The 26,019-nt window shown below is 36.8% G+C and overlaps 1 protein-coding gene across 1 annotated transcript in view; it reads right to left on the bottom strand.

The window, feature by feature from the left end:
- The window catches only part of ITGA8 (integrin subunit alpha 8), a 115,728-nt gene that overhangs the window by 83,919 nt on the left and 5,790 nt on the right, over positions 1-26,019 (bottom strand). The window contains exons 3-13 of the mRNA XM_063150608.1: positions 20,138-20,238; positions 17,510-17,633; positions 16,012-16,073; positions 14,663-14,708; positions 13,579-13,704; positions 12,396-12,440; positions 10,947-10,990; positions 9,921-9,977; positions 9,744-9,796; positions 4,082-4,287; positions 1,846-2,037 (exon numbers count right to left, since the gene is read on the bottom strand). Coding sequence (XP_063006678.1) covers positions 1,846-2,037; positions 4,082-4,287; positions 9,744-9,796; positions 9,921-9,977; positions 10,947-10,990; positions 12,396-12,440; positions 13,579-13,704; positions 14,663-14,708; positions 16,012-16,073; positions 17,510-17,633; positions 20,138-20,238 — 1,056 coding nt within the window. The remainder of the gene's footprint in view (positions 1-1,845; positions 2,038-4,081; positions 4,288-9,743; positions 9,797-9,920; positions 9,978-10,946; positions 10,991-12,395; positions 12,441-13,578; positions 13,705-14,662; positions 14,709-16,011; positions 16,074-17,509; positions 17,634-20,137; positions 20,239-26,019) is intronic.

Below are 26,019 nucleotides of genomic sequence, written 5' to 3'. Positions count from 1 at the left end.
AGCTCTGTTTTGGTGCTCTAAATCTTCATGAATTAGGGAAGAGGTGGTTGAGTCATAGTAAGGGATTTTTCTTCTCATTTTGCGAGAGATTTTCACCAGTGCTATGGACTGCCCATCCAGGGGAAAAGCTAGTTACAGTAAATGCAGGGTGGTGTTTCTTTTGTTTGTTTCCATTTTTTAATTAGGTAATTCCTGTAATAAAATCAAATGCTCTAACACATAGTGAGCCGATAACACAATGTGAAATTCTGCAAGTAGGATGCATGGTGGAGGCCACAATGACAGACAGAGAACACACAATTATACTACAATTCCTCAGTGCACATTTGGGAAGATCAAGACTCATGACACAAACTTTCCACATATTAGCTTAAAAGATGCTCCACATAGAGTATGCTAATACAGCAGTAAGACTTCTACTCTTCTCTATGGGAGTCAAAGAATCTCTCCCTTCCCTCTATCTTTTCAATCTTAGAAATGCCAGGAATGCAATATCCTGTTTCCTTTGGTTTTGCTGGGGGCCTTGTGGGTGCTTTAGGAAATGTTTAAATGCTGAAACTTTAATAAAGAGCTCTGTTGTCCAAGAGAACCTCATTAGTCATGGACAATGAAAGTCTATTAATAGCAACATCAACAATATGCAAACAAAAAGTCAGAAGAGTGTTTAAAAGCCCTTTCTTCTCTCAAATGCTAAAGAGCTTCTTACTTTAGTCTCATGATAGCCTCACTTTATTACTCTGCAGTCAGCTTTTCTGTTTGTAAAACTGTAATTTCTACTGTAAACACCCCTTCCCAGAAATTGCCTTCTGCTTTTGGAAAGGTACCTCTTTCAAGGCTTTTACAATCCATCTCAGAAAGGTAAAAGATCCTGGTTTTGTCCCTTTCAAAAATTACAGTTTCCACTTTTGAAATAGCACAACTTTTAAGAACTCTAGCCTTGAAATAACCCAGGATAACAAGAGTGATTTCACAGTAAGTCAGGGAAGCGTGGACTGTTAGGATTTTACTGTGGATGAACCTTTCACAGTAAGGAAATACCATGTTTTACTACACACCCTTACTAAGGCTTCTGAATTGTGGTGAGAAGAAACAGAACAGATTTGTTTCCAGATGAGAGAGAGGGTAAATACAAGCACACTTACATTCAGACTACTTAGATGGTAGGAAAAATTTTCTTTAAAAAACAAATGCTTCCCTGAAAAACTTAATTAATGTTACAAATTTGGTAAATGTGAATGCATGTCAGGTAAACTCATTAGGAAGAATCAAAGCTAGCCTAAAAAGGAAGAGTCCATATCTCAAAATGAAAACATAAAAGGGATGGAAAGGCCCAAATAAAATACCTGCTTTAAGCAATTTGCATTCTCTTTGCTTTTTTGTAATGTAAAGCCATTAACTATATATAGCTCAGTGTCTCTTAGGTCAGCAAAAAACAACCCAGAAACACAATCAAACCAATGCCTTCTTCTACAATGCAACATGTTTTTAATTAAGAAAGAATGCCAGGATGAAGGAGACCTTACAAGTTCAATAAGCTGAGACATTCAGTTTTTGCAAGCAGGGAAAAAGGGTTAAGGTTTTCATTGCAAACTTCACATGTTTTATGTTAATACAACTATTTCAGCCCTTTCTTGACTTTCTGATCATGTCTTTTGACAGGAAGGGGAGTATTTGTTTTGTCTGTTTTTAACTCTCAGGAAAGCAAACTAGAACTGTCCAGAAATGTCCATCCTTTATTCTGACCTCTGCCTTCCAAAAGGAGCAGTTTAGGCATGATGAATTTACCAGAGTATGAAGTATGAAATATGGAAGTATGAAATTCCCTTTCTAATGCAAAAATCTTACCTGGGTAATCATTCTTGTCTACATCAGAGTCTCCTCTCAGAGTGAAGCCAAATCCCGAAGGCATGGACTGAGAGGCCCAGGCTCCATTGAGAACCTGGGAAGGGTTAGGGTTTAACCCATTGCTGTGTCCATTGTAAATGAGCACTTTCCCTCTTCTGTCTTCTCCTGCAAATGGTGCACCAATAGCAATGTCTGCAGAGGAAAAAAAAAAAAACAAAAAAGAATGGACACAATTAAAAATTAACTCCTTGCAGGAAAATAGACTCAAATTGCTTCTGCTACAAACATGCAAGAACTTCAACATTCTATATTTCTGAATGTATTCTAGTTTAAAGGCAAATATACAAAATGTTAGCAGTGTTTTTTCTGTGTCATGACAAAAGCTTATAAAATAATCCTATGAAGAGGTTATTTAATTATACTAAATAGCCAGTCCACATTGGATTCCTCTACATATTTCCAGGGCAGTTAATTAGCTTTAATAAACCAAGATCTAATGAATGCCTGCTTCTACTTTCCTATTTTTAAACAGGTAAAAACTTTATTTGATTTCTTCTCTGACCTGTTAATAAGGAGTAGCTTTTAGATAAAACCAATTTTCTTTTCCCAGATAACATATCCTACACAGACAAAGAACTTTACCCCCTCAAATACCCAATGCTTTAGAATGCAAAAGAGGACAGTGGAATATAATGTTTTCATCTATACCAAATCATCATTTCATTGATGGACTAGTACTGAGTCAGGAATTTCACAAGAGCTCTTAGACACTGTAGAATTCAACAGTTCCATCCTTAAAAATGAGGTGCCACATCCAAGAAGCAGAATTCACAGTGCTCTTAGTTTCTGTGACCAGGATGTGGAGACAATATTGTCTAGACTGAAATCCAACAGCTGTTCTAGCTGAGCTAGATAATAGGAAACAATAGAGGATATGTATCTATAGCTCTCATTTTTGGGTTCTGATCTAGGAAATGATGCTGGACTTCTTTATTAAACTTGAATTGAGCATCTGGACTCTGGCTCTGAGTCTTCTTGGTCTTTATACAGTGACAGAGAAAAGCAGAAATGTCTTCTGCCTACATCATCTGAATTCTGGAGAGACAGGAGACCAACACTGCCTGCCCAGAGTAGCTGAGGGTAACTGCTATTGCTCACAGGCAGAAAACAGGAATTCTCCACCATGAGGTTCAGCTGTGCTGAACTCCATGGTGGGATTCCAGGATAAGTCAGTGAGGGTGCTCTCAGCAATCACAATCCAATGGCTCCTACCCACAGCCATTCATACTTTGTAGACTCTGAACCCCAGTGCACTTCTATGACTCCTGACATGAATGATCCCTTGCACAGCAGCCACACAATGAGGACACTGCCCTAGAATCTAGTGGCTAGAGCATTGTGAAAAACACCCCAGGAGGTAATTAATTTTTCCTTAGTTCATTAATTTTTCCTTAGTGGGACAACTATTCTAAAGGCTACTGTGCAAAACAGCTCTTCCAGAAAAAAATCTTGGTGTTTTAGTTGCAAAGGTAATTGCTTTGAAGATCCCTAACATCCTGGAAATAAGAAGTAAGGAAATGCATGCAGGGAAAACCAAGATGCCACTGATCATGTCTGGGAGGCTGACTCTAGGTGCTCAAGGTATCCCAGCTTTCTCAGGTAATCAAGCAGTAAGTTTAGTTGTTCTGGTTGCTTGAATACATGCTGCCAGTTAAGTTATATGAATATTTTGTTGTGTGCATGTGCTATAAGCATTTAAAAGAACTCATGCACCTGATTTTTAGTACTTAAGTACCAGTGGAAGACTGACTCCAAAATAGTACTTGTGTACTTCTGCCCAATTCTTTCATTGTTGACAAAATGCTCCATGTACTGAGCCTCACTGAATTATCAAACTCTTCCAAGCTTTTGAGGAGAAAAGAACTCTGCTTTCAAAAAAATGAAACATCTTAACCAAGTAACGAAATGTTATTATATTTATAAAACAAAAGGTATTTTTATTAAAAAAACCACTAGCATTTGGCAAAAAAAATCACACTGTAGTCAATATGACTGCCCTCTTACGGTCACTTTTCATGATTTGGGTCTCAATATCAGTTTCATTAGCATTAGTATAAATTCTCATTTATTTCAAATATGTTACAAAGCCTTTTCCAGCACAGCACAGACATAATATTTGCTGCTTGGGCATTTGTAATTTCAGTGTTAGAAATACACTACATTACAGACAAATTACCATTATATCCATCCTGATTGAGATCCCCAAGGTGAGTGATTGCACTGCCAAATCTACCAAACACTTCAGTGCCTGTCAGAATTTGTGCATCTTGGAAGAGGAATGCACTTTCTTGCAGGTACAGATAAACTTGCCCAACTTCTTTAGGCTTGCTCTCAAATTCTCGTTCCATAAAAAGAGGAGCACCAACTAGGATATCATCTAAACTGGAAAAAACAAAAAGCCAGTGTCACTGAGAGACTGAGTGCAAACAACACAGTTTATACATTTGCTAAACAAGAAGCAGATAATTATCATACAGTCAGACTAAAAGAGGTAAGAAGGCACTTCTGGAGTCCCAGTTCAAACACTTGGTCAAAGCATGGTCAATTAGGGAAGGCTGTCCACAGCTATACTCAGTTCAGTTTTGAATATCTCCATGGATGGAGGCTCCACAACCTCTCTGGGCAACTACTTCCAGTGTCTGATCATCATCACAGACAAAATGTTTCTTTCTAGGTTTAAATAGAACCACCTGTACTTCAATTCATGCCCACAAGAGACACTGAAAACTTACACTTTGCAATTGATGATGCAGAAGTCAGGAATCTAAGAGTGAATATTCTGTAGATCTGTTTTACCAACAGTGCCAGCAAGAGACAAATTTTAGTATTAAATCTAGTTTTTGCAAATTATATACCAGTAAGTGACCAAAAGAAAAAGAACCTCTCACTTTACAACAGATTTTTGAGTAACATGCATGAAACACAAGTAGAGCATCAATTAATATAGAATGCCTCATCACTTCTTCATATAGAAACTGGGAGACAAAGCCAATGCCCTATTTCTGAAAATGCTTCTGTTCAATATTAGGTACACAAGTAGTTGCAGTGTTCATATAATTTTCTGTAGAGAGTATTAAAGAGAAATTACATAATCAAATCATAAAAATAAGATGATTAGAGGAAAAAGTCTGTCCATTATGCTACTCCAAGAAGAATCAGTAAAAGAACACAGATCAATCAAAGCATCTTTTGCATGTTGTTGTTCTAAACAGTCACGTTTCAAAACATATTACCAACATTTATTTAGAGGGAATAAAAAGATCCTTTCATGAACTGTGAAGAATAAAAACAAGTGTGATTGACAGACTCATAAAAAGCAGAAGCATTCTTAATGGACTACTCTGAGATATGAAATGATAGTATCAGATTAATTTCTGAAGGTCGCTCAAGGCCAAATAATAAAATAATTTGCATTACATTCAGTGGTCATTGATCATCTGTATTAAGGAAATCTGTTACTGCAAATAACTAGGAATACTTGATCACAGAATATTTGATTTGGAAAACATATTCTCTTGCTCTAATGCGAAATTTTTTTCAAACCTTGTAAAGCTCACAGGAAACTTTCTATTCACAATTCATCCTATTTCCAATATGAGGCTTTATCTATTAGCAAACCAAATAGTAAAATTGTACTACATTGTTTTTCCTAATCCTGATAGAAAAAAAATTCGTATGATTCAGCAGTATCTCAGCTACTATTTTACCACAGATGTACACTATAATTCTAAGATAGACACCATAGAATTTAGCATAGAATATTTTATCTAGAAAAAAAAAATTAATTTCACTGTAGAAATTACAGATTATGTGAGTTGTGACAAAATACTTCTAGGAATGTTATTTTTCTACCAAGTTTTATAGCATGTTTCCATAAAGGAAAGTGCAGTTCCAAATGTCAGGTCAGTTTGGTACAGCTGTCCTATTTTTTATGTTAGATTTTGCTCTATGGCATAAATAACTAAAAAGGAAGGAAGCAGATGCTGACTTGACATCAAAGGTGGGATTTTCCTTTCACACTAAACATTAAAAGTCTTCCTCTACTAATGGAAGATGTTTGTGATTGGGACAGAATATCAGCTGAAATGGTTGTCATGAAACAACAGCAACAACAGAAATAAATAATGAATGCTCTTTTCAAAATAAGTAATTTTACATATGCCATGTACTAAAAGCATTACACAGTAGCACTATCATCAATTACTATTTCAGTACCTCACAGTGCAGATATTCCCAGTACATTGTGACCTCACAGAGTTCAGTGCTGTAGAAACCATGAAATAAAAGATGTGCTTGGCTCCCTTGAATATTTTACAAATGAGCGATTTTAAGACTAAAGGAATATTTTTTTAGAGATGACAAGGAACCAAATGACAGAGTCAGAAAGCTCTCAGCATACTGATGTAAAATAAATAGATACCCAGATACCTTTAAAACTCTGGTTCATGGAGCAATATCTAGAGTGCCTAAAATGGTGAAAAGAGAAACTATTGTGTATTTAACAGACTACCTATTGTGTACTAAAACTCTCTAAGCAGAAGCCTAACCCAGAACACAAGATTCACCAGATGATAGAGAAAGCAAGCAGACAGGAGCTGGAGGTTGTTAAACAGGGAGCACAGCATCCCAGTTAGAAGTGCACAGTACTGGATTATTTTTCTGGTAAAATTTCAACTGTGTTAAAATAAATGACAATGACTGTATAAAATGCATGAACAGTCCAGGGAGAAGGGACCAGAATCTGGTAGTTAAAATGGCTCATCTTCTGATGTACTGAGGGACAGGTGGAAGGAGGGCAGTCATTTAACACACTGATCTATTTTTCAACTGGTTATGGGCAGCAGAGCCACTTGGAGCACCCACAAAACTTGGTTTGTCTTCCCTCCAGGTACTCAGATGTACTGCCCCACCAAGGCCTTCCTTTCCTCACCCTCTTAAATTTTCCCCTTTCTCCTTCAGAGCTGTGCACTGTAGGTCAAACCACACTGCTTCAGCAAATCCTCTGCAAGAGGGAACTCTCCCTTATGCAATCCTAGAGGTTTGGGATTAGAGTTTGGGTTTTTTGTGCTGTCACAGCAGTGTACTATAGCTAGAAAGGAAGAGTTTGTCAGCTACCCAGCTCTCTCTGATCCTTATTTACTTTCTTCTGTTCCTCTTCAAGTGAGTAAAATAAGCAAACAATTGCTGCTCACCCTACTTTATATTCAGTTCTACCTCCCAGCTTCTGTAACTTAATTATTTAGATAGCAAGCAGTCAAGGGGGCATGGGGGGTGTGTGTACTTGTTGGGTTCTAAGTGCCTATGTGGTTAGTATGATGCATTTTGTTGGTGAAAGAGGATATTTCAATTGGCTTTTTAAAATGTAGGGGTTTGTATTTACAAAATTGAGAGTTCTGAGTCAAATTCAGTTTGATGTGATTACCTTTAAAAAGCCATATGAGTAAATAAAAGCAAAAGCCCCTGGACAGTAATATTAAACCATGAAATGCAGTTCAGCGTGCAGTGGTATTTTGAAGTGGTTCATTAGATTTCATTATTGCACTAAGATGCTAGAGTTAACATAAATTATATATTAATTTTTGCTCCAACACAGAAAAGTAACCAGCCAGAATTACTTCCCTTCTGATTAAAAAAAAAAATCTTTAAAAAGCACAAAGCTGACCACCTGCTGAGACTGTGTGCCATTCCTTTGTATCCTGCAGAGTAATAAAAAGCAGGAATATGGGAAATGTCAAGAGGTCAAAGTATAACTATGGAAAGCTTTGATATAGGCTAAATAAAAAAAAACAGTAAACAGTTTATTTCACTATTTTTATTGGACTGATTCAGCCTAAATTAAAATTGCTCTCTTTTTCTCTCTTTATATGTAGCTTGTGAGTTGATGGCAAACTTGATTTATTAAGTTTCATTGTGGATTTCTCAGTATTCTCAGCAGCAGGCAACTAAAGGGTAGTTCAAACAGTATCCTCAATTTCCCTGTTCTGCCTACAATCCTGATATGGTGCAGATAAAACTGCATGATTCACTTTGCTATACCCACAGAACTGCTGGGCCAGATCTACAGAACTTTTTTTCCTAAGATGAGCCTAATCTTTGAGGCATATCATGAGCCTTACTACAGCAAAGCACTATTCCTAATAATCTTGTGTTCTTTTTTCAGCAAATAACTTAATCAGGTTTCTCATACTGATGGGGCCACCACTATCTCCTCATCCTTAGCTGAACAAAATGCCTAAGTGAATTTGAAGTGTTAATTTCCTTTTGCTTTTTTCCCCCCTCCTTTACTCTTCCTTTCAGATAAATATTTCTATTGATTATATGTGCAAACCAGCCAAGGCAGGCTACATATCTAATCAGACATGTTTATCCAGCAGAGCTTTTTGTGTTTTGTTTTCTGTGGGATGTTTGGATCTCAGGAAGAGTCTTTAGATTTCTTTTAAGATATAGACTGGGAGACCACACAGGCCTCAACAGCAGTTTGATTATATTATTGACATAAACTGTGGTTTTAGAGGTACACAGAAAATATGAGACCTGCCAAGTAACCCTAGGGTTAACAGGAAATAACCTGCACAGGAAACAGTTTGGTTCAGTGAGAAGTTAGATAAGTACCCTGAAAGTCTAATGAGTGCCTATTGCACCTTAGATGAATGTTCCTTCACCCTTTCACATTTGTAATAGATCAGTAGGACTAAATAATTTCTCATTCTGTATATCAGAAAAACCAAAATTCTCAAAAGCTGTGATACTATGACAAAATTTAATCTCAGAAATTTGGTAAGATTTGAGTTCTATGAAGCCACCATGGAAACTGCTGAAGCTCCTGTTCTGTTGTTGGTTTTTTTTGTAACTGCAATAACATTTACCACTTTGTTACTTTTCTATTCTCTTGTAAAACTCAATCTTTAAAGGGTCACTAGTCACTGATGAGAAGAAATCACTTAACCCAGAAAAATTGTTTCATGCACTATGTTTAAGCACTTAATAAGAAATGATCACAAGAAAAACATATGATGTAGACACATCTGAGGCATTTTGCAATAAGCAATAGTACACTTCATCTCTAAATATTATCCTGGCTCATCTTTGTGCAGACTTCCAAGCCTTTGAGTTTCAGGGATCTTTATCTCCTTGCTAGATAACTACTATAAATATTCTCTTACTAAAGTCGTCTTCTTCTAAAATATTTAATCAGACTTTAAATGACTTGAAAGTTAACAAAGGTTTTGTTCAACAGAGCCTGAAACCCCCAAGTATCTTAGGAATAATGATCCCCAGGTATCATGATCCTGAGACTGGAGCATTGTTATCCCTCTGACACACACAGTGCCTGCTGTAACAACTATGGGGCACAGACAATTGCTGGTCCTCAGAATGATAAACATGGATGGCCAACCAGCAGGTGCTAGAATGAAGAAAGAAGAGCTGATGACATTAGAAGGCTTTTAAAATTGAGAAGTGAAGCTATGGATGAGAAAATTTTCCTGTATGTGAGAAAGATGAAAGTCAGAAGTTCATTCTCCCAATCTCTTCCCTGTGGTGCAATTTATTCACTGTTCTTTTACCTGGATCTGTTTCCTAGGACTCTGGACACTCCTCTGACACACTGCTTTGAATAAACATTCAGGAAGATAAACTCACCCAAACTAGGCCTGCAAATACTCATCCCACCATGGCTGCACAAAGATAAGTCTATGTGGGAAATTAAAATTAGAGAAGCAGAGAAACCAAGAGAAGCATTTTGAGGCATAAAGCACCTGAAAACCTACATTTATTAATAAATATCAGTCATTGCTTCTATTAATGTTCAGTGGAGCTGAATATATTTTGCAACCTACCCATCATTGTTAACATCAGATACTGCAACTGTGTACCCAAAATAGGACGCCATCTGAAAATAAAAAAACAACAGATAGGCTTTCATATTTGATATAAAATGTAAAGTTTTTTTTACTGATAATCCTCTTTGATGCACTAGATATACAATATTTCATCACACAGTTGCTTGACATTACCTGCTCACCAGTGAAGTTCTGGATAAAGGTCAGGTCAGAGGAATTAATAATTGAGACCTGGCAACAGAAGAATAAAGAAAGTTTCAGGCACACATGGAGATGCTACAGCATGACATCACTGCAAAAGAATTTAACACACTAAAAGATGGTCCAAGAAAAAACAGCTTTTTTTCTGTCTCACCACAGCTATCCTGTATGGTCCTGAACAAATTGGTAAGATTTCATGACCCTCAGGTTCCCCACGAAAAAAATAGGCAAAAGTATTTCCCTTCCTTGGACATTGAACAACAGCAAATCACAGACTATCAACTAATCAGTGACTAGGCATGAAAACATGAACTTAAAACATAAAGAAGTATACACAGATACATGAATGTATATACATACATATACACATCTTTTTCCTAAAAATTCTACAAACAAGTCCCAGAGACACCAGGAATTTGGGGTCCACAAAACTAGAGAATATGTCTGTGGCTGTGATCTATTTTCCCAGTCAGGTTACTTGTGGAACTTTTTGCTTACAAGTTAACAGCTGTATTCACAAATGTATATTGTTTTCTCCCTTCACTTCTAACTGCATATCATGACTCTTTGCATCTGGATTTCAGTGTATACACTTACAGCACTGACAGTAAACAATGGATACGAATAATCTGAAATTGCACTCCTCTGCACTGTGGACACAGCACTGCACAAAAATATGCTAACCTGTGGCTGAGCTTAGGTCTGATAACACTCACTGGGTATAGGGATTCTAGTCAGACTCAGAGCATGTAATTGTAATTGTGGCTGCCTAGTGAAAACAGACTTCAGAAGGGACTAAGTGCTTACCATCCAAAACCCAAACCAGTAAAGGCATTCCAACCCAGCCAGATAAGTCTGAGGGTAAAAGTCAGTGGCAGTTTTCCCTGATTTGAAAGTTTTATATGAAGGAGACAGAAAATATAATGTAGCATTTAACCTTACAAATAGCTTAATTGCCTTCTTACTATGAAAAACATAAAATGAAGGTCCAGTACATACATAGCCAAAGTTCTGTGCACCCCTTGGGACTCCAGCAACCAGCTCTGAAAGGATAAATGATCAACAGTGAACTGGTTTTGCAATCTGAGCTGTACATTCAAGATATATCCCACACCACTTAAAACTTCCTTGATACATATTTCAAATCCCTTAGGATCTGTATCTGAAAGACTTGTAAATCACTTCAAGCCATAATTTCATAGGACTGTAGCATTCATTCGGTTCATTTACTTGCACAAAATATTTCAGTCTGACTTCTGACCCATCCATTTCTGTTTAGCATTGCTTAGCATAGCACAGTATAATAAAGTTCTTGGTAGAATTCAGCCTGCTACCTGACAGTTGTGTACTGATGGAACAAGAATTAGTTATGGCATCACATAATAGAGCACAGAAGCTAAACCGAACTGTCCTTACAAATACTTCTTTTCTTTTTGCCTACCAACAGTTTGTCTCATCCATATTTCACTTGATGCCATGTAAGTGCTTGACAAATTCTGCCCAGTCTATCTAAAAGCATTACAAGGAAATTTTTGTGAGTGGCACTGGAAGGATCCACTGAATAAGAACATTAAACATGAGACCTATCTGCCTTCTAGGAGTAATTTTGCTCAATGGCAAAATCTTAAACAACTAGTAGAAAAAATGAGTAAAAAAAAGAAGGAAGAAGCAAAGTCTCAGCCTGCAGTAATGCAGCCTCATTAGGATATCCATATCAGAAGACAGCAGCAGGAAGTTCAGATAACAGAGCACCTCAGCCACCTGCTTGTACTGACCAAGCCTTCCTCTGTTCCTCACTAGGATCATGCACTCCCCTCTGACTGAATGTGTTTGCTCAAGGGGAAGGGGAGGTACTAATGAAAGCCTGAACATGGCACAGGATGAATCTCGAGTCGGCCAACTATGCAATATTTCTGTGCCAGTCATTCACATGAAATCAAATTCAAAAATCATCCATTATAGAACTCTGAGTATGCATTTAAAAAGCAGCCAAAGATGTAGCCTTCCATTACTGGGATACCTCTTTTTACACATTATAATGCTTGGCTCAAAAGTGTGTGGTTTTGGATTTAGTTTTTGAATCCTTCATAATGCAGGACAGGCAACTTTAACTGCAGAGGGGGTTAAGCAGCAGCAGTTCTGGAGCACTGGGTTCACTTGTGGAAATGTACTATGTCCCTACTGGCTTTGTGAGTCTGGAATACAGAGCTGTTCAGCCACTCAAGAGTGTCACCCCTTATGGAATTCAAAGTTTTGTGTTACTTTAATTCTGTTATGCTATACTGTCTCAGGAAAGAGCTGTCTCTGAGAATACTGAGTACAGACAGCTTAAGTCTCACCAGCATTTCAAATGCATAATAGGTATGTTCCTGTGCAGAGACCCAAAACAAGGAATTTAGTCTAAAGTTCATGGCCATATGGTTTTTATTCAAGTATACAGGTGCTTACCTTGTTCAGAATCCCCAGTAAATTCCCCAGCAGCCACTGAGTATCCTGTTTAAAGATAAATTTAAAAAAACAACCCAACCTGATAAACCAATTTCTTTCAAAAAATATGCAAGGAACATCAGATTTGTCTGTTCAATGGATCTGCTGAATGCAAGTTTTCTAACATTAGTATACTAAAACTGTGTGGAGAAAAGGAAAATTGTTTATCACACTACTATGACTAAATTAATGTTAGGTTCGAATGTATAAGAAATTGATCCCTCTTCTCCAAAAATGAGCTTCTAAATCAATAATATTTACTAATTCATCTGAAAAAAACCACTAGGTACTATAGTGTTTTGCCCTAATAGCTATTGACACAATTCAGGTCTTCATTATTGTACTGTAATGTGTGAATGTCCTGGCTGAGCTTTATATGGAAAACAGATTTCCAAAGATGGAGTAAAACACCTCTTGGAGCTTTAGTAAACCTGTGAGATAGTAACTACTGTCACAGTAAAGAAAGACTTCTGGATTGTATCAGGGACTTTAATTTCAAATCCATGGGAAACAGTGCAAGGACACACCTTCAAATTCCACTGGATCTCTTCTATAACTGTGTGAAGAAAAACCTGCCTTACATGCAGAGACATGTCAGCATCAATAAATTCTTAGAGATCAGTACTAATAAGTAGATAAGGAGCCTTTTTTCTATTAATTACATAAAATCTTCAAATTTACTTCTTTTATTGCTTACTTCAATTGTATCTTTTAAATATCATTGCAAATAAATTGGGTATTTGTGTAATACTGTACAAAATATCACAGAACTGGATTTAAATTTATCTAATAAAAATTGAAATTGTCTTTAATTACATTAAGTTCAATCCATCATCTTGTAATGAAAAAATACATAAATGGAAAGATTTTGTATTTCTACCTAATTATTTAAGATCAAATAATAAGAACCCTAACAAGCCATTCAAGATCTCAACCTTCAAATCCTGTTGCTGTGCATCATTTTAAGAATGTTAGTAATGTCACTGAAGTAACCAGCAAACTACAGATTTGTGGTTGGGTTAAGGCAAAACATGTTCAAATCCTCTCACAACTGAGACAATAGTAATGTGTGGCTTGTTTTCATACTTACGTAAAGATTCACCCTTTTAGAATATATTGCTAACTCATACAGAACTCAGCTTACCCATGTAATTGTCATCATATGAGGGTGGTGCCACTCCTGTTTGCTTCTCTCGTGCCAGTTTCCTCAGAATATCCTTGAAGGAATAATTTGCAATGATGTCTGCAACACTTGCTGTGATTACCTGACCTGGATTCAAACAGCTTCATAAATGAAAGGGACCTAAAAGAGGGCCAGATTCTATAAAACAGGGCTAGCAGAACACCTGAACAGAGCAGAAAGGAGCCTAGTACCACACAAAGAGCAGATAACTCCTCTCAAGCTTTCTCCATTATTACCCTGGAAGTCTCAAGAGTATACATAAATCATTAAAACAAGGCACTGAATCTCTATTGAACCATTACTCAAACACCTTCAGATCCATTTCAATCTACTAACTCAAACTAAAGTCACTGCACTGTACAAATAGAGTAGACCAATGAAAGCAATTTCTCAATGGAGAATTCAAAGCTATGAATTCCCTACTATCACAATCAAATAGATCTTGAAAAAAAAATGTAAAAACACACATCAAAGAGGCTGACAGTGGGCAAGCTGGTAGAGAGAGGCTGGGAATCAGCTACATCATACATGTAAGAACAGGTTAAAACAAAAATAACCCCTTAATTCTTTACCAAAAAACTTCAGGGTTTATCTACACAAGAAACTGCATCTCGGAACCCGCAGTGATGCCACAAATGAAATTAAAATCCCTGTAGATAGTTATAAAGCTTGTGTTCAAAAATGAACAGTAACAAACATTTTTTAAAATAGTATATTTGCTCTGCAAATACTAGCAATTTTTAAACCTGCAGTATTTCTCGGGAAAAATTAAACTTAGTAATTAAATTACAAATATACTAAAATGCCAATATAAAAATAGTTATTTGCATTTGTTTAACTTCCTGGATTTTCCAACCACCCACATCCTGGATTTTCATCGCTTATTTTTATGCTCAGTTGCTTGTTAAACAATTCTTTTGATTTACATTTGTTGAAAATAAGATCAGAGACTGGTTATCTTAAACCAAAAAACCAGTGCAAATCTAGAACAACAATACTTTCTCCTTCACTTCTTAGCTCCAGTTAACCAGCCAGATGAACATACCTTGCCAATAAAAACTACCGGGCCCGCCTACTATCAGGTCTCCATTCTACAAAAAGCAGAATTAAATAAAATTACACAACAAAAGAACAAAATTACACAACAAAAGAAAAAAAAAAATAAAACCACAGCAAAATTAAGCATGCATGGGAAAAAAAGCAATTTAAATGACCAAAACAATATCAGAATCATGATAAAGGAGAATAGCCATGGTCAAGGAAAGGATGTAGGTACATAGATGTGCAGGACAATCCACAGTTAAAAAAAAGTCAAAATCACCCTATGCATCTGCACTTGAATGAAAGCCATTTATTTTACCACTTATTTCACAAAATGCTGCTTAATTGTAAAAAACTAAGTTAACAGAAAAGAGGGTGCTCCAATTCAATGAAACTACAGTAATGTTTTAGAGAGAATTATACAAGGCAGCTGCAGAACGCTCAAAAGGGTGGCAATGGTCAGGTCAAAGTTACCTGAAGCCCTGGTGCTGTAAATAATGGCCCAGATAACAACAATCACACAAAGTTTATCCTTTCTTCCACAACATTGTTACTGGACCCCCTTGGCATTTGAGAAAATCTAGTCCTTTCCCTTAGGTACTTTCATCCCCACATGAGCATGGTTTTACTCAATGACTAGTCTGCCACCAAAAGCATCCTTTGGTTATTTTTGTGGATGTGACAGCCAGAAAACTAGATAACTTTTCTCAGAATCAGCCTGGGAGACTTTAGGGAGCTGGAGATAAATAATGACAGCTTATTATTAAAAACAACCTGCAGGTGTTGTATTCCTACTATCTGTTTTCTTACAATTTTCAAATGTTGTTTATGAAAGGGCATCTTGTTAATTAGCCAATAAGGTGAAAGGTATTAACTAAATGACCAATCAGCCCACTTGCATTGGAACAGTGTCTAAAAAGGAGCAGTCCAAAATAAATGGGTGCTATATCCTTCTCAGCCTTCTGATGCTTTGTGTCATTTCTCACTAAACAGTGACATATTTTAACTTTTTAAAACTAATTGGCGCCTGCCCCACTCCTTCCTGAAAGTCAAGTAAAGCATTTTGAGTGGGATAGACTGAGATAGAAGCACATAGAAGTTTTTGCCTAATTATCTGTTAAGATAGACTGAGACAAAGTGGAATGCTGCAGAGAAAAGCAGGTGCTGATTGAGCATTTCTTTTTATTAATGAAACAAGAAAGTTTGATTCTTGAAAAGAACTTGCAACAACTTCACAAAAGTTTCCATATCCAACAGCATGGAGATAAACTCATGATCACTGAGATAGCACTTGAGCCCTGCAGATATATCATAATGGCATTTGGTCAAAATACTTCAGAAGCAGAATCTCACCTTGTAAAAATCCAAGCTGAAACCTGCTTGACAAAAGCCTTGTCCTTCAGGATCTGCATTGCCTGCAATTATGAAGGAAGAAGCATTTTATTGATTTTAGTGCATGTGGAAGATAACACAGATACTCCTGGAGCTGTAACACTATGAAATGTAACACTGCCAAAATATGTGAAAATGTGTATTATTTTTTAGAAGGGGCAGAGCAACTCAAGACCTTCTGCAAGACCCCAGTCATGCAGTCCCTTGTGAACATTTTGAAAAACAGGATCTGCTACTTGGGACTTTCTCCTCCCACTGCCAAGAAAGGACCCTTGAAACAACCATCAAGGATTCAGTTTTAATTTAGCTGGAGATAAAAAAGTAAAAAAACTCAACAAGATTGTAGAATGCTCATCACAGTCTGATCTGTCATAAATACAAAAATAAATGTTTACTCTAAGGTGTTCTTTAAAAACCTTGATACAGTGTAAGAGTCAGGATGTGTACATGGAAAAACAACTTTCCTGTTTCTGGCTACTTCTATTTCTATTCTCCAAATCCTTATATAATTGTGCAAAGTGTGTTGCTCTGCATCTTATGGCAATTCTGTGTGTGCCAGAAGACTGCAGGAGTGCAAAACTGAGAGTAGGAAGGGCTTGAACTCTCTCTTCAAACAACATAAGCCTTTCCCAAAGGCCCAGTGAGACATCAGTCCATCCATAAATCAGATCTAAAGGACACCTTTTCTTACAGATTCAGCTTCTTTCTGTGCCTGTCCATGCAGAGACAAGGATTAGCCTTTAAAAGGAAGATACAACAAAACTCTGCTTAAAGCCCTACTACAATAGGCATAGGATGCTGAACAAGATGAATGACTGATAATCACCTAATGTGGTTTTTTCTGCAGACTTCTAGGTGGCTGAATCTGGTTCAAAATATGGATGTGGTTTATCCCTATTCCCCAAGAAGCAAGGCCCAGAGACAGCTACCACATGCTCAGAACAGCACAGAAAAGAGTGTGGAACAGCAGTGTTAATGTGCATGGCTTTCTTCCATGCTGAAAGCTCTTCACAAATGAGCTCTTGTGAATGATATTGGCATGAGCAATGACACAGGCTTGTGTGTTTCCATGCAGGGTCTGATCTTCAAATCATGACCTTGTGATGAGACATTTATACTCAGCATAAGTATGAATAATTGGTTTAATATGCTGTCTGGTTCTTATCTAGATCTGTTTGCTATGTTTTAAAGCCACAAAAATTGAACCAATTATAGCTCATTACTATAACTGCACACACTTAATTTACTTAGTTTCTCCTCTTTCAAGGAATTATACAATAAAGCATCCAATTATAGGCATATAGTTTATGTTAATTTTTACTTACACCCTCATTCAATGCAATAACATCATACAATAATCTGCATTCAATCAAAACTCAGTGGTGTGAAGACTAAAATAATCAACACACTCAGTGCAAAATCAATTCCTTCATCCAGGACTGCTCATATTAATACCTACTGTTGCGACAAGGTGAATATTCAGCATAGGCACTGAAGTTCTGGATTGCTACATAGCAGGTGCCAACAGGGTCCTTCTCAGGGCTGTCTTTAAGGGTTCTCCAATGATACAGAGGAGCACAAGCCTATAAAAACAGAAACACAAATCAGAAGACACACATACTTTCACACTTCTTGCATTTGGCAAATGTAATTTTTAATAGTCTGTGTACAAGGATTCTCTCTCGTGTTGGATCATTCACATAGCAATGATGACAGAAGAAAATGCAGGATAACTGCTTCATATAATTTCATTATAAATTTTCATTGAAAAGCACACTGATGTTTCACTTATAGCCCTTGGCAGGTGAAATCGTTCAGGGACTCCAAGTCACATTTAAGCCATGTTACAAATACTCTCTAGGTCTGCTTCACAAATAATACCTTTGCTCTATTACTGCTCATTGCACAGGAGCTGATCCCATAATTTAAGATGCATATCATATATATGTGGCTGAAGGCAATCTCAGTTCTGTCCTGATATGTTCTAAGATAATTGGTGTAGAAGCAGAACTGACTCCACTCAGCAGGAGATTTGTCAGGTTGTTGTCATATGGTTAATCACAATCATCTGAGTGTCTGCCCCTTATAACCTGGTTCAAATCTTCATAGACAGCATACAGTTACAAGGCATTCAACAGGCTGAGTGAATAGTTTTGTGCTAAGGAAGCTTTGGCTAGATATTAATCTTCCACGTTACAGCAATGGTGTTACAAACATGACAAAGATAAAAAATATACAACTTGTGTAGAGAGAAGCGTTATCTTTTTTGAAGGTAATCCAGATAATTAGAAATATAAGAACAATGAGCTCTCAGGACTGCAAGTAATTCCTCACGGTTTCCTGTGCGCTGAAACCTTTCATTGCCTGGGAGCATGAAGACACTACCTCTACCCGCAACCTTGCCTCTCTAGGATGCAAATAAATCCTTCATTCATGTCCTGTCTTGTCCTGCTCTTTCAATTACAAAGCTGTCTACCTCTGGCAAGGTATTGCTACTGTTTACAATATTGTATTAGCCTTCATTCAGCAATCAGTACTAGCTGCATGAACCACTCAGAGCTTACCACCAGCCAGAGCTTGTGGAGCAATGGCCTAAGGAGCAGGGACACCTCACACACCCCTGCCTAGGAAACCTTGCATATTGAAACAGAGAGCACAACCAGAGTGCAGCAAAGAGGAGTCTGTGTCCTGTGGGGGTGATTTTAGGTACAGCTGACATCAAGCCAAATGGATTGAAACAAGAACAATATAAATTGAGTTAATGCAGTTTACTATTAAAAATGTAGCTTAAAAAACAAGCTCCTGACAGTTTGATGACATTTTCTCTTAGCCTACAAAGCTTAACAGACAAAGATTTCCAGCTCTGCTGTCCAATTTTTTTTTTTGCCTGGAAAGTGTTGACTATACCTCACTTTCAGATTCTGAGAAGAGCTACCCCAAATAAATGAAATTTGGTCACTACAGACACAGCACATCTGTTGGAGATGAGTTTTTCTTATCACTTGACTAAGATTTCACAAATGGTGGCAAAGAATTATTTTATTTCAATTTGTGAATTGTTTAGTAGAATACAGAAAATGAAAAATGTTCATCTATTTTTTAGAATTTTTTAGAATTTTTATGTTTACTTAGCTCTGTAACACAATAGGGTGATGTTTTACTCACTACCGGTTTCATTTCAAAATCCTTCTGTAGGTTAACTACAAGGCATTCAATATAAGGGAAAGCATTTCCTTTCAATACTTACTCCCTTATGATTACTTTTTAAGTAGTAATTGGAAGTTTTAATCAAATCCCAAGGTAAATTTTTGTTTGGTAATTGCAAAAACAAGTAAAACTAATGACCAAACCAATTATTCTTGTCACAATTACTTCAGTGCTGTTTTTAATGTAAACCTTAATGCAACTGTAAATATAAAATGTCTATGTATAAGCAGCATCACCAGCACTTTACTAGGCAATAAATATACCTGCCCACTGCTAAGCACCTATCAATACAGGTAAAACATTTAGTGAAACTGGAGAGGAGATACTGCATCAATTTGATAGCCATCTCGATTTGGAGCTGTTTTTATCAGCTTTTTTTGCAGCTGTGTCACCATCACTATGAGACAGATCTTCAAAACAATGTAAATATGACAAAAGAGATAAGTGTTTTCCTAACTGAACATTAGCAGAGGTTCTTGGCTTTCAAAACATTTCATGGCATTCAAATACATGCAATTTCACTACATTCTGTTTAACATTCCAGATATATCTTCATAATACCAAATATTTTATAGCAGACAGGTATCAATTCCTGTGCATCTCTGAAATATGTCTCTTATCTGTTAAAAAAATATCATTCACTTCCACAACAATATGACATTCTGCTGTTTTCACATGGCAGCAGGGTCACCTTCACTAGATCAGTTCAACCTGATTTATAAGTTGCTTTTGTTTTTTGAATTATATACATCCTCTGTTTTATAATTCATGCATAATCAGAAAGTTATTTCCTTAATGTACACATAGAAAGCCATTAAACATATACATTTGAGAAAATTCAACACTATTTCCAAGTTAATATCAAATGCATAAGACTTACCACAACTTTCTCTTTATGAGCTTTGACTGTTGCCCCAAACCACTGATTTGTCTTAAATTCAATAGGTTCCCTGGTGCCATTGACTTTAATTTTCCTGTTGTCTGACAAAGAAAGAAGCACTATGTTGACATTTTATTTTTAACACAAGTGAAGAGATTAACAGATATATTACATTGCATTCACTTGTCATCATCCAACCCATTCAATAGGAAATTGACTTTTTAGTATCACTTAACCTTTTCACAAGTCAGCCAAAACCAGCTTAAATTCACACATGAAAATTCAAAATAATAACACTTAAACTTTAGAAAAGAATATAGAGGACTAGAGTAAGAAATGCTGTGTTTCCCCTTGAGGGAAAAAAACAAAATTTTACTTGGAATTTGTGATGAAGAATGAACAAGAATCTACAAAAATAGGTGAAAAGCCCTAATAAGTTTTCTCAGATGTAGTAGAAACTTTCCATGTAAAAATCATGTTCCGTAATTAGATTTTGTCAAACAAATGACATTTCTCAGCATGCTTATTCAAAGACCAACACTACAGATAGCAAAGGACTTAGTTTTTAACAGAATTACATGTGTACACACTGTCACAAGAGACAGCTTCCTAATGTTGCTTTATATGCACTCTTGCAGATGTCAGCATAAGAGAAGCCATCTGGGCAAAGATTCAGGCCAATTATAATGCATTTCAGGTTTTAATAAAAAGCAGACATCCCTTCCCTTCACCCTCAGTTCTCTGAAGTAAACTGATTTCCCATATGTTCATGAGCTGTGCTCTTCCCTTACCAGTCATCCCTAATGAACTTTTCAATTTATACATAAGAAGGGCATTACTCCTACCCCCTTGTATCTGCATTCCCTTATGTTTGTTTCTGGTTCATGTCAGGAGGGATTTCAGAAGAATCAATCCTTTTTGGTCACTTGAAGTCTAAGTGAAAATAAAACCACATACTGTATACCTTGGAATGTTAAAAAAAATTAGTGTCAGATCATATTCTAAGGATTTACATACTTTTTAAATAACTGAGAAAAAATACAACTAACATTTTAAAAAGTCAACACTCCTTGGTATTTGCCCAGTAGGAATACAGGAGATACCTGAATGTTTTCTAGAATGTTAGCTCACCACTGACTTCAGCTTATGGTAACCTCATAAATGTTATAAACTGAATTAGAAAGAAAAATGTATCATACTTGGAGAACAAAGGTACTCCATCTCTGTATTTCTTCCCAATAAACATGAAGGAAAGTTGAATGAGAATGAATCTTCTAAAGTCTGAAAGTCTCTAAGTAAACATCTTCCTTCATGCAAGTTTTTGCTTCCATGCTGCACCAATTACAGCAGCTACTGTTGAAGTTCATGCTTAGGGAGATAAATTTCAGGAATATTTAGCTCTTAAAAATTCAAGAAGTATAATTTAAAATTACTCTAAAAATACTAATTTTAAAAATATATTTTGTTGAAGTTAGGCCTGAACATATGTGGATGTGAGACAGCGTATTTGACACAGGGCATGGCAGGCGCTGCCAGCTCCTACCTAGTTGTTGGCAACACTACTTTCAATTATTTTTTCTAGTGAAGTCAGACTCTTTCAGACTTTAAAGATTTCTTTTTTCTTTTTTTAATGCTCCAGCAGATCTGAATATGATCAATGTCCACAGATGGGGTCTTGATACAAACAGAACTTTTGAAGCTTGAAAATCAGCCATGACCAGCTTACAGCTGCCAGTGCAAGCCTGGCTCTGAGGATACTCGTAGCCTGTATTCTAACTTAAAAGGAGCTTACATTTTCAATCAAAACAATATATTTGTCTATTGGCAAAGTATACTAACATTTGAAAAGAAATTAAATTTTAAAACTTGGACAACCATTTGCAGGATTTATCAAACTACAGCTGAATTTACCAATAAATTTGCAAGAACTGTACATACACACATGCACAATCCCACCTCATTTAGTAGCATGTGGTGTAGTAGGAATCCTTCATCATGTGGCATGGGATTTTCATTATAAAATAATTTGGAAAATATCATAGAAACATAAATTAACAAATAGGGGTTTTTCCCTCTAGATAAATCTCTTTTGATAGAAATTTTCTAATCAGTTTTGTTCAGCATCCTTGCTAGAGCTATGGAGTCATATTCCCAGTTTCTGAGGTTGTGCCTTAAAATACAGTTTAGTCTTTTGTATGTAACAACTAATCAGTATTTCAGAATGCTATAAAACCTCTACTGCTTTCCATGTATCTTTAGCAAAATGAAGCAACAAACACAACTAACTTGTCTGAATACACCCAAACTGTCATTATTGTGCCTCGCTGCAATTGTCCATTCCTGAGCTAGTCACCCACTTACATGTGAGGACATGATCTAAGCCACTTCTTTTCCTCCTAAACCAAAACTCTGAGGTCAGAAGAATCATGGCCTAAAAGTACCTAAAGTACCTTTTTTTTAAAAACCAATTGTAAATAGCCCTGGATGACCATCTTAGATTAGACTCAGATAAATGCTATTCATTTACCCACATAAATCCCAATCCACCTTAAAAAACCCCCAAATCTGTGTATTTCTCAATATACAGATTGAGAAATATAAGCATCATCTAAGCATTTCAAAAAGTAGCATGTCTGTATCCTGACAAACCATTATATGACAGGGAAATATCTCTCCTTGTGCTATTTATGGGCATCTGAGGCCCACAGGCCGAGTCTATACTGTACCTTACCCACAGCTGTATTTCTGTGAGGAGCAAACACTTGGTGGGAATTCAGGTCGCATTCCCATATCATCTTCTCTTCTGGAGGAGAGTGCCTGGCCCCTTTCAGGAAGGAGTCCAGGCTATCTTGTATCATGATATGTGACACTAGAGCAGGAGTACAAGGCAGCAGCTGGGCTGGGCACACAGCGCCTGGGCTGCCCACAGAGAGGTCCAAGGAGTGCCTGAGTACAGCTGGATTGCCTCAGAGCCAGCCCAGGAGCTGCTCCAGACAGTCTCAGTTTCAGGAATCACAAATTTGGCTTGAGATGCAGCTCTGGAGTCACTCATACAATAATACTGCCTCAGACTGCACTGCAGACTAAGGCCCAGACAACCAGGAGTATGCAAAGAGCAGAGAGATTTATAAATATAAATTTAGGTATGAGAACATCCTTAAATTGCATTTCAGCAAACCCAAAGCACCTCATTCTCTACTGCAGGAGCCGTGACTCCTATACATGGTACTGCCCTGCAATCCAGCTTCAGAAGCAGCTCTGGAGATACAGAAACATGATTATGAAAACCAGCATTCCTCCACCCAGTTTTTTAGCTGAGGTACCTAGGGGCTACCAAACGGAAAAATAAAAAACTCCCTTACTTTGCCAAAACAGTAATTGGAAAAATAGAAAAATTTGAGTTTGGACCGCAAAAAGCAAACCCATGTTAAGAGCAATAGCACAGATTCACTTGTAGGAATTAAATCCTGAATCTAGAGCAGGTGTTAGACATTTACACACATTAGAGTAAATTTGGTGTTTTCTATGGGAATTGGTCTCCTCTCAGTCACTAAGCACATCATAAACAGCTTAATAGGCATGAATCAAACATTTCCCTTACCAATATATATTTTTATACTAATTAATACCTGCATAAGAGATGCATGGGCAAATACTGGTAATTACTTAGTGTGATTCATTCAGCTCTTGAAAACTTTAAATAAAAAATGCAGCATCTTTCATAATTTAAAAATACTCAAATGAACAAAAGCAAATCAAGGTGGTGATCATTCAAAGCTTGGACTCCGTGATCTCAGAGGTGTTTCCCAACCTAAATGATTCTGTGATTCTGTGAAAATATTTAATCAAACATAACACAGGAAAACAATGCTTCTAGTCAAAGCAAAATACCTGACTATGTAATACACCTGCAGCTCTTTCACATAAATTTTCACCATTCTGGAATTTTGAAAAGTATTATGTCTAAATGCTCTGGGTCTATTTGTCTGTATGTCCTGGAAAAACACAGATGTTCATTAACCAGGCATCTGCAACAGGTTGAGCTAAAATCTGCCCTCAGATGTGCCTACATCCATGATGGAAAATCTCTTTCAAATACCTGTTTTGATATATCTCTGTATGTATCTATGCACATCCATACATCCATCATATAAAAATATAGTTAAAATATAGTACATGGATTTAATATATTTGTACATGATTATATATACACAGAGTAGAGGTGAACAATTACCTAAATCTATCCATATTTGTATAAAATGTGAATACAAATGTATACAACAAACAAATGTCTCTAGAAATTTATACAGGTAAAGGAAAGTGAATATCCCTGACATGGAGATAAGACTTGGAATGTTATGTACAGTTTTCAGATATCACTGCTTGCATGTGTTTGGCCAAAAGAAGACAAAGCAAAGGATGATCTACTTGTGTTCCATCCAGTGTTCAATAGGCAGAGGGAAGAGAGTGCCAAACTCCCATGTGAGGTATGCAGCAAAAGGAAAAGGGGCAACAGGACACAAGTTGCAGCAGGGGAATTTCTGAATAAGTCTGAAGCACTAGAAGAGATTCCCCAGAGAGGCTGTGGCTCTCTCCCTCTGGGGTGGTTTCAGAAGCTGCTACAAAAGGCTCTGAGCAACCTCAGTGAACTCTGAAAGCAGCTCTGCTGCATCTTTAGTGTTCTGGCTTACAGAATGGAAGAGGGAGAAGGAAGGGTCCTGGCAAACTTGCTCCCGTCTTCTAGAAGTGAGGGAAACAAGGGAATCTTGACAATCCTACCACCATATCACTACTCTTATGGTAGTAATGATACTATTAGATGATACCACCTGTTACAAAGCAAAGGTAACTCAGTAACTTTAACAGCATCATTGATATTAGACCTTCCCCAGAGAGACTGAATTCAAATCACAGCTAAATACTCAGTATGATCTAGGCCACTAAACCAAACATTGTTTTGAATTAATGCTGGGGGGAAAAAAGGGACTCCAAAGTTGAGGGAGAGTGAGGGTATGAAAAACAGTGTTATGATGAGAAGAGTTGCTTCTATATTTAGATTTATCTGGTTCTGCAACAATCTATTTTATATCTGGTTTTTACTGCAGCTTAGCTGCTATTCTTATGAGTCATTTTAATTTAATAGATCATATCTAGAGAGCTTTACTTGGACATTCCAAGAATCAAAAAAACCAAAAAGAAATCAGCAAACCCAGTAGGATTTTTTCCCTAAATACAATCTGATCAAAAACAAATTAGGACCTCAGTGCTTGAACTAACATAGCTAAGAGTATTTTTCCTTTCTTTAGATAGGGTTGAGACTTACAAAAGAAACTTATGAGAGTCTATTATAAATCAGAATGCTACAAGTGAACCGTGACGTTCCAGATAAGGTCTTACTGGCAGAGTGGACTTAAGTGTGTCAACAATTAAAAGTACAACAAAGTTCTCTCTCAGCAATTTCTCTTGAGATACAAATTCTGTTTTATAACAGGATTCTAGATTTTCCCCAGAATCTTACTACCTCCACAGCTAATGATTTTTTCATGTAACTAAAGCTCTCAAGTCCCACAATACATCTTATCCTTATATAGTACCTGGGTTCTGTTACAATCAGCTCAACTGCTGGCCAGATTAGCTCATGTTTTTTATCATGAGCGTGCTGGGTCAGAACTCATTTACATCCCCCTTCCCTGCTCCTCTTCAGAGGCTGTTCAGATTTTTTCCAGCTAGTTTAGAAAAGTACAACCTATTATAGTAAAACTGGCAGAGTTAACTGACAGCAAAGAAAACACCCCAGTGTGTTCCAGAAACTTAAGGGAAGGGGTATCTGAAATTCTGCCTTCAGGACCTAATTTAAAATACAAGAACTTGATGCAGCCATA

Source organism: Melospiza melodia, chromosome 1 (assembly GCF_035770615.1).
Source record: "Melospiza melodia melodia isolate bMelMel2 chromosome 1, bMelMel2.pri, whole genome shotgun sequence".
In the NCBI taxonomy this organism is placed as follows: domain Eukaryota; kingdom Metazoa; phylum Chordata; class Aves; order Passeriformes; family Passerellidae; genus Melospiza; species Melospiza melodia.
Note: the sequence above shows the minus strand (reverse complement) of the source record. Positions and strands in the feature narration are given on the sequence as shown.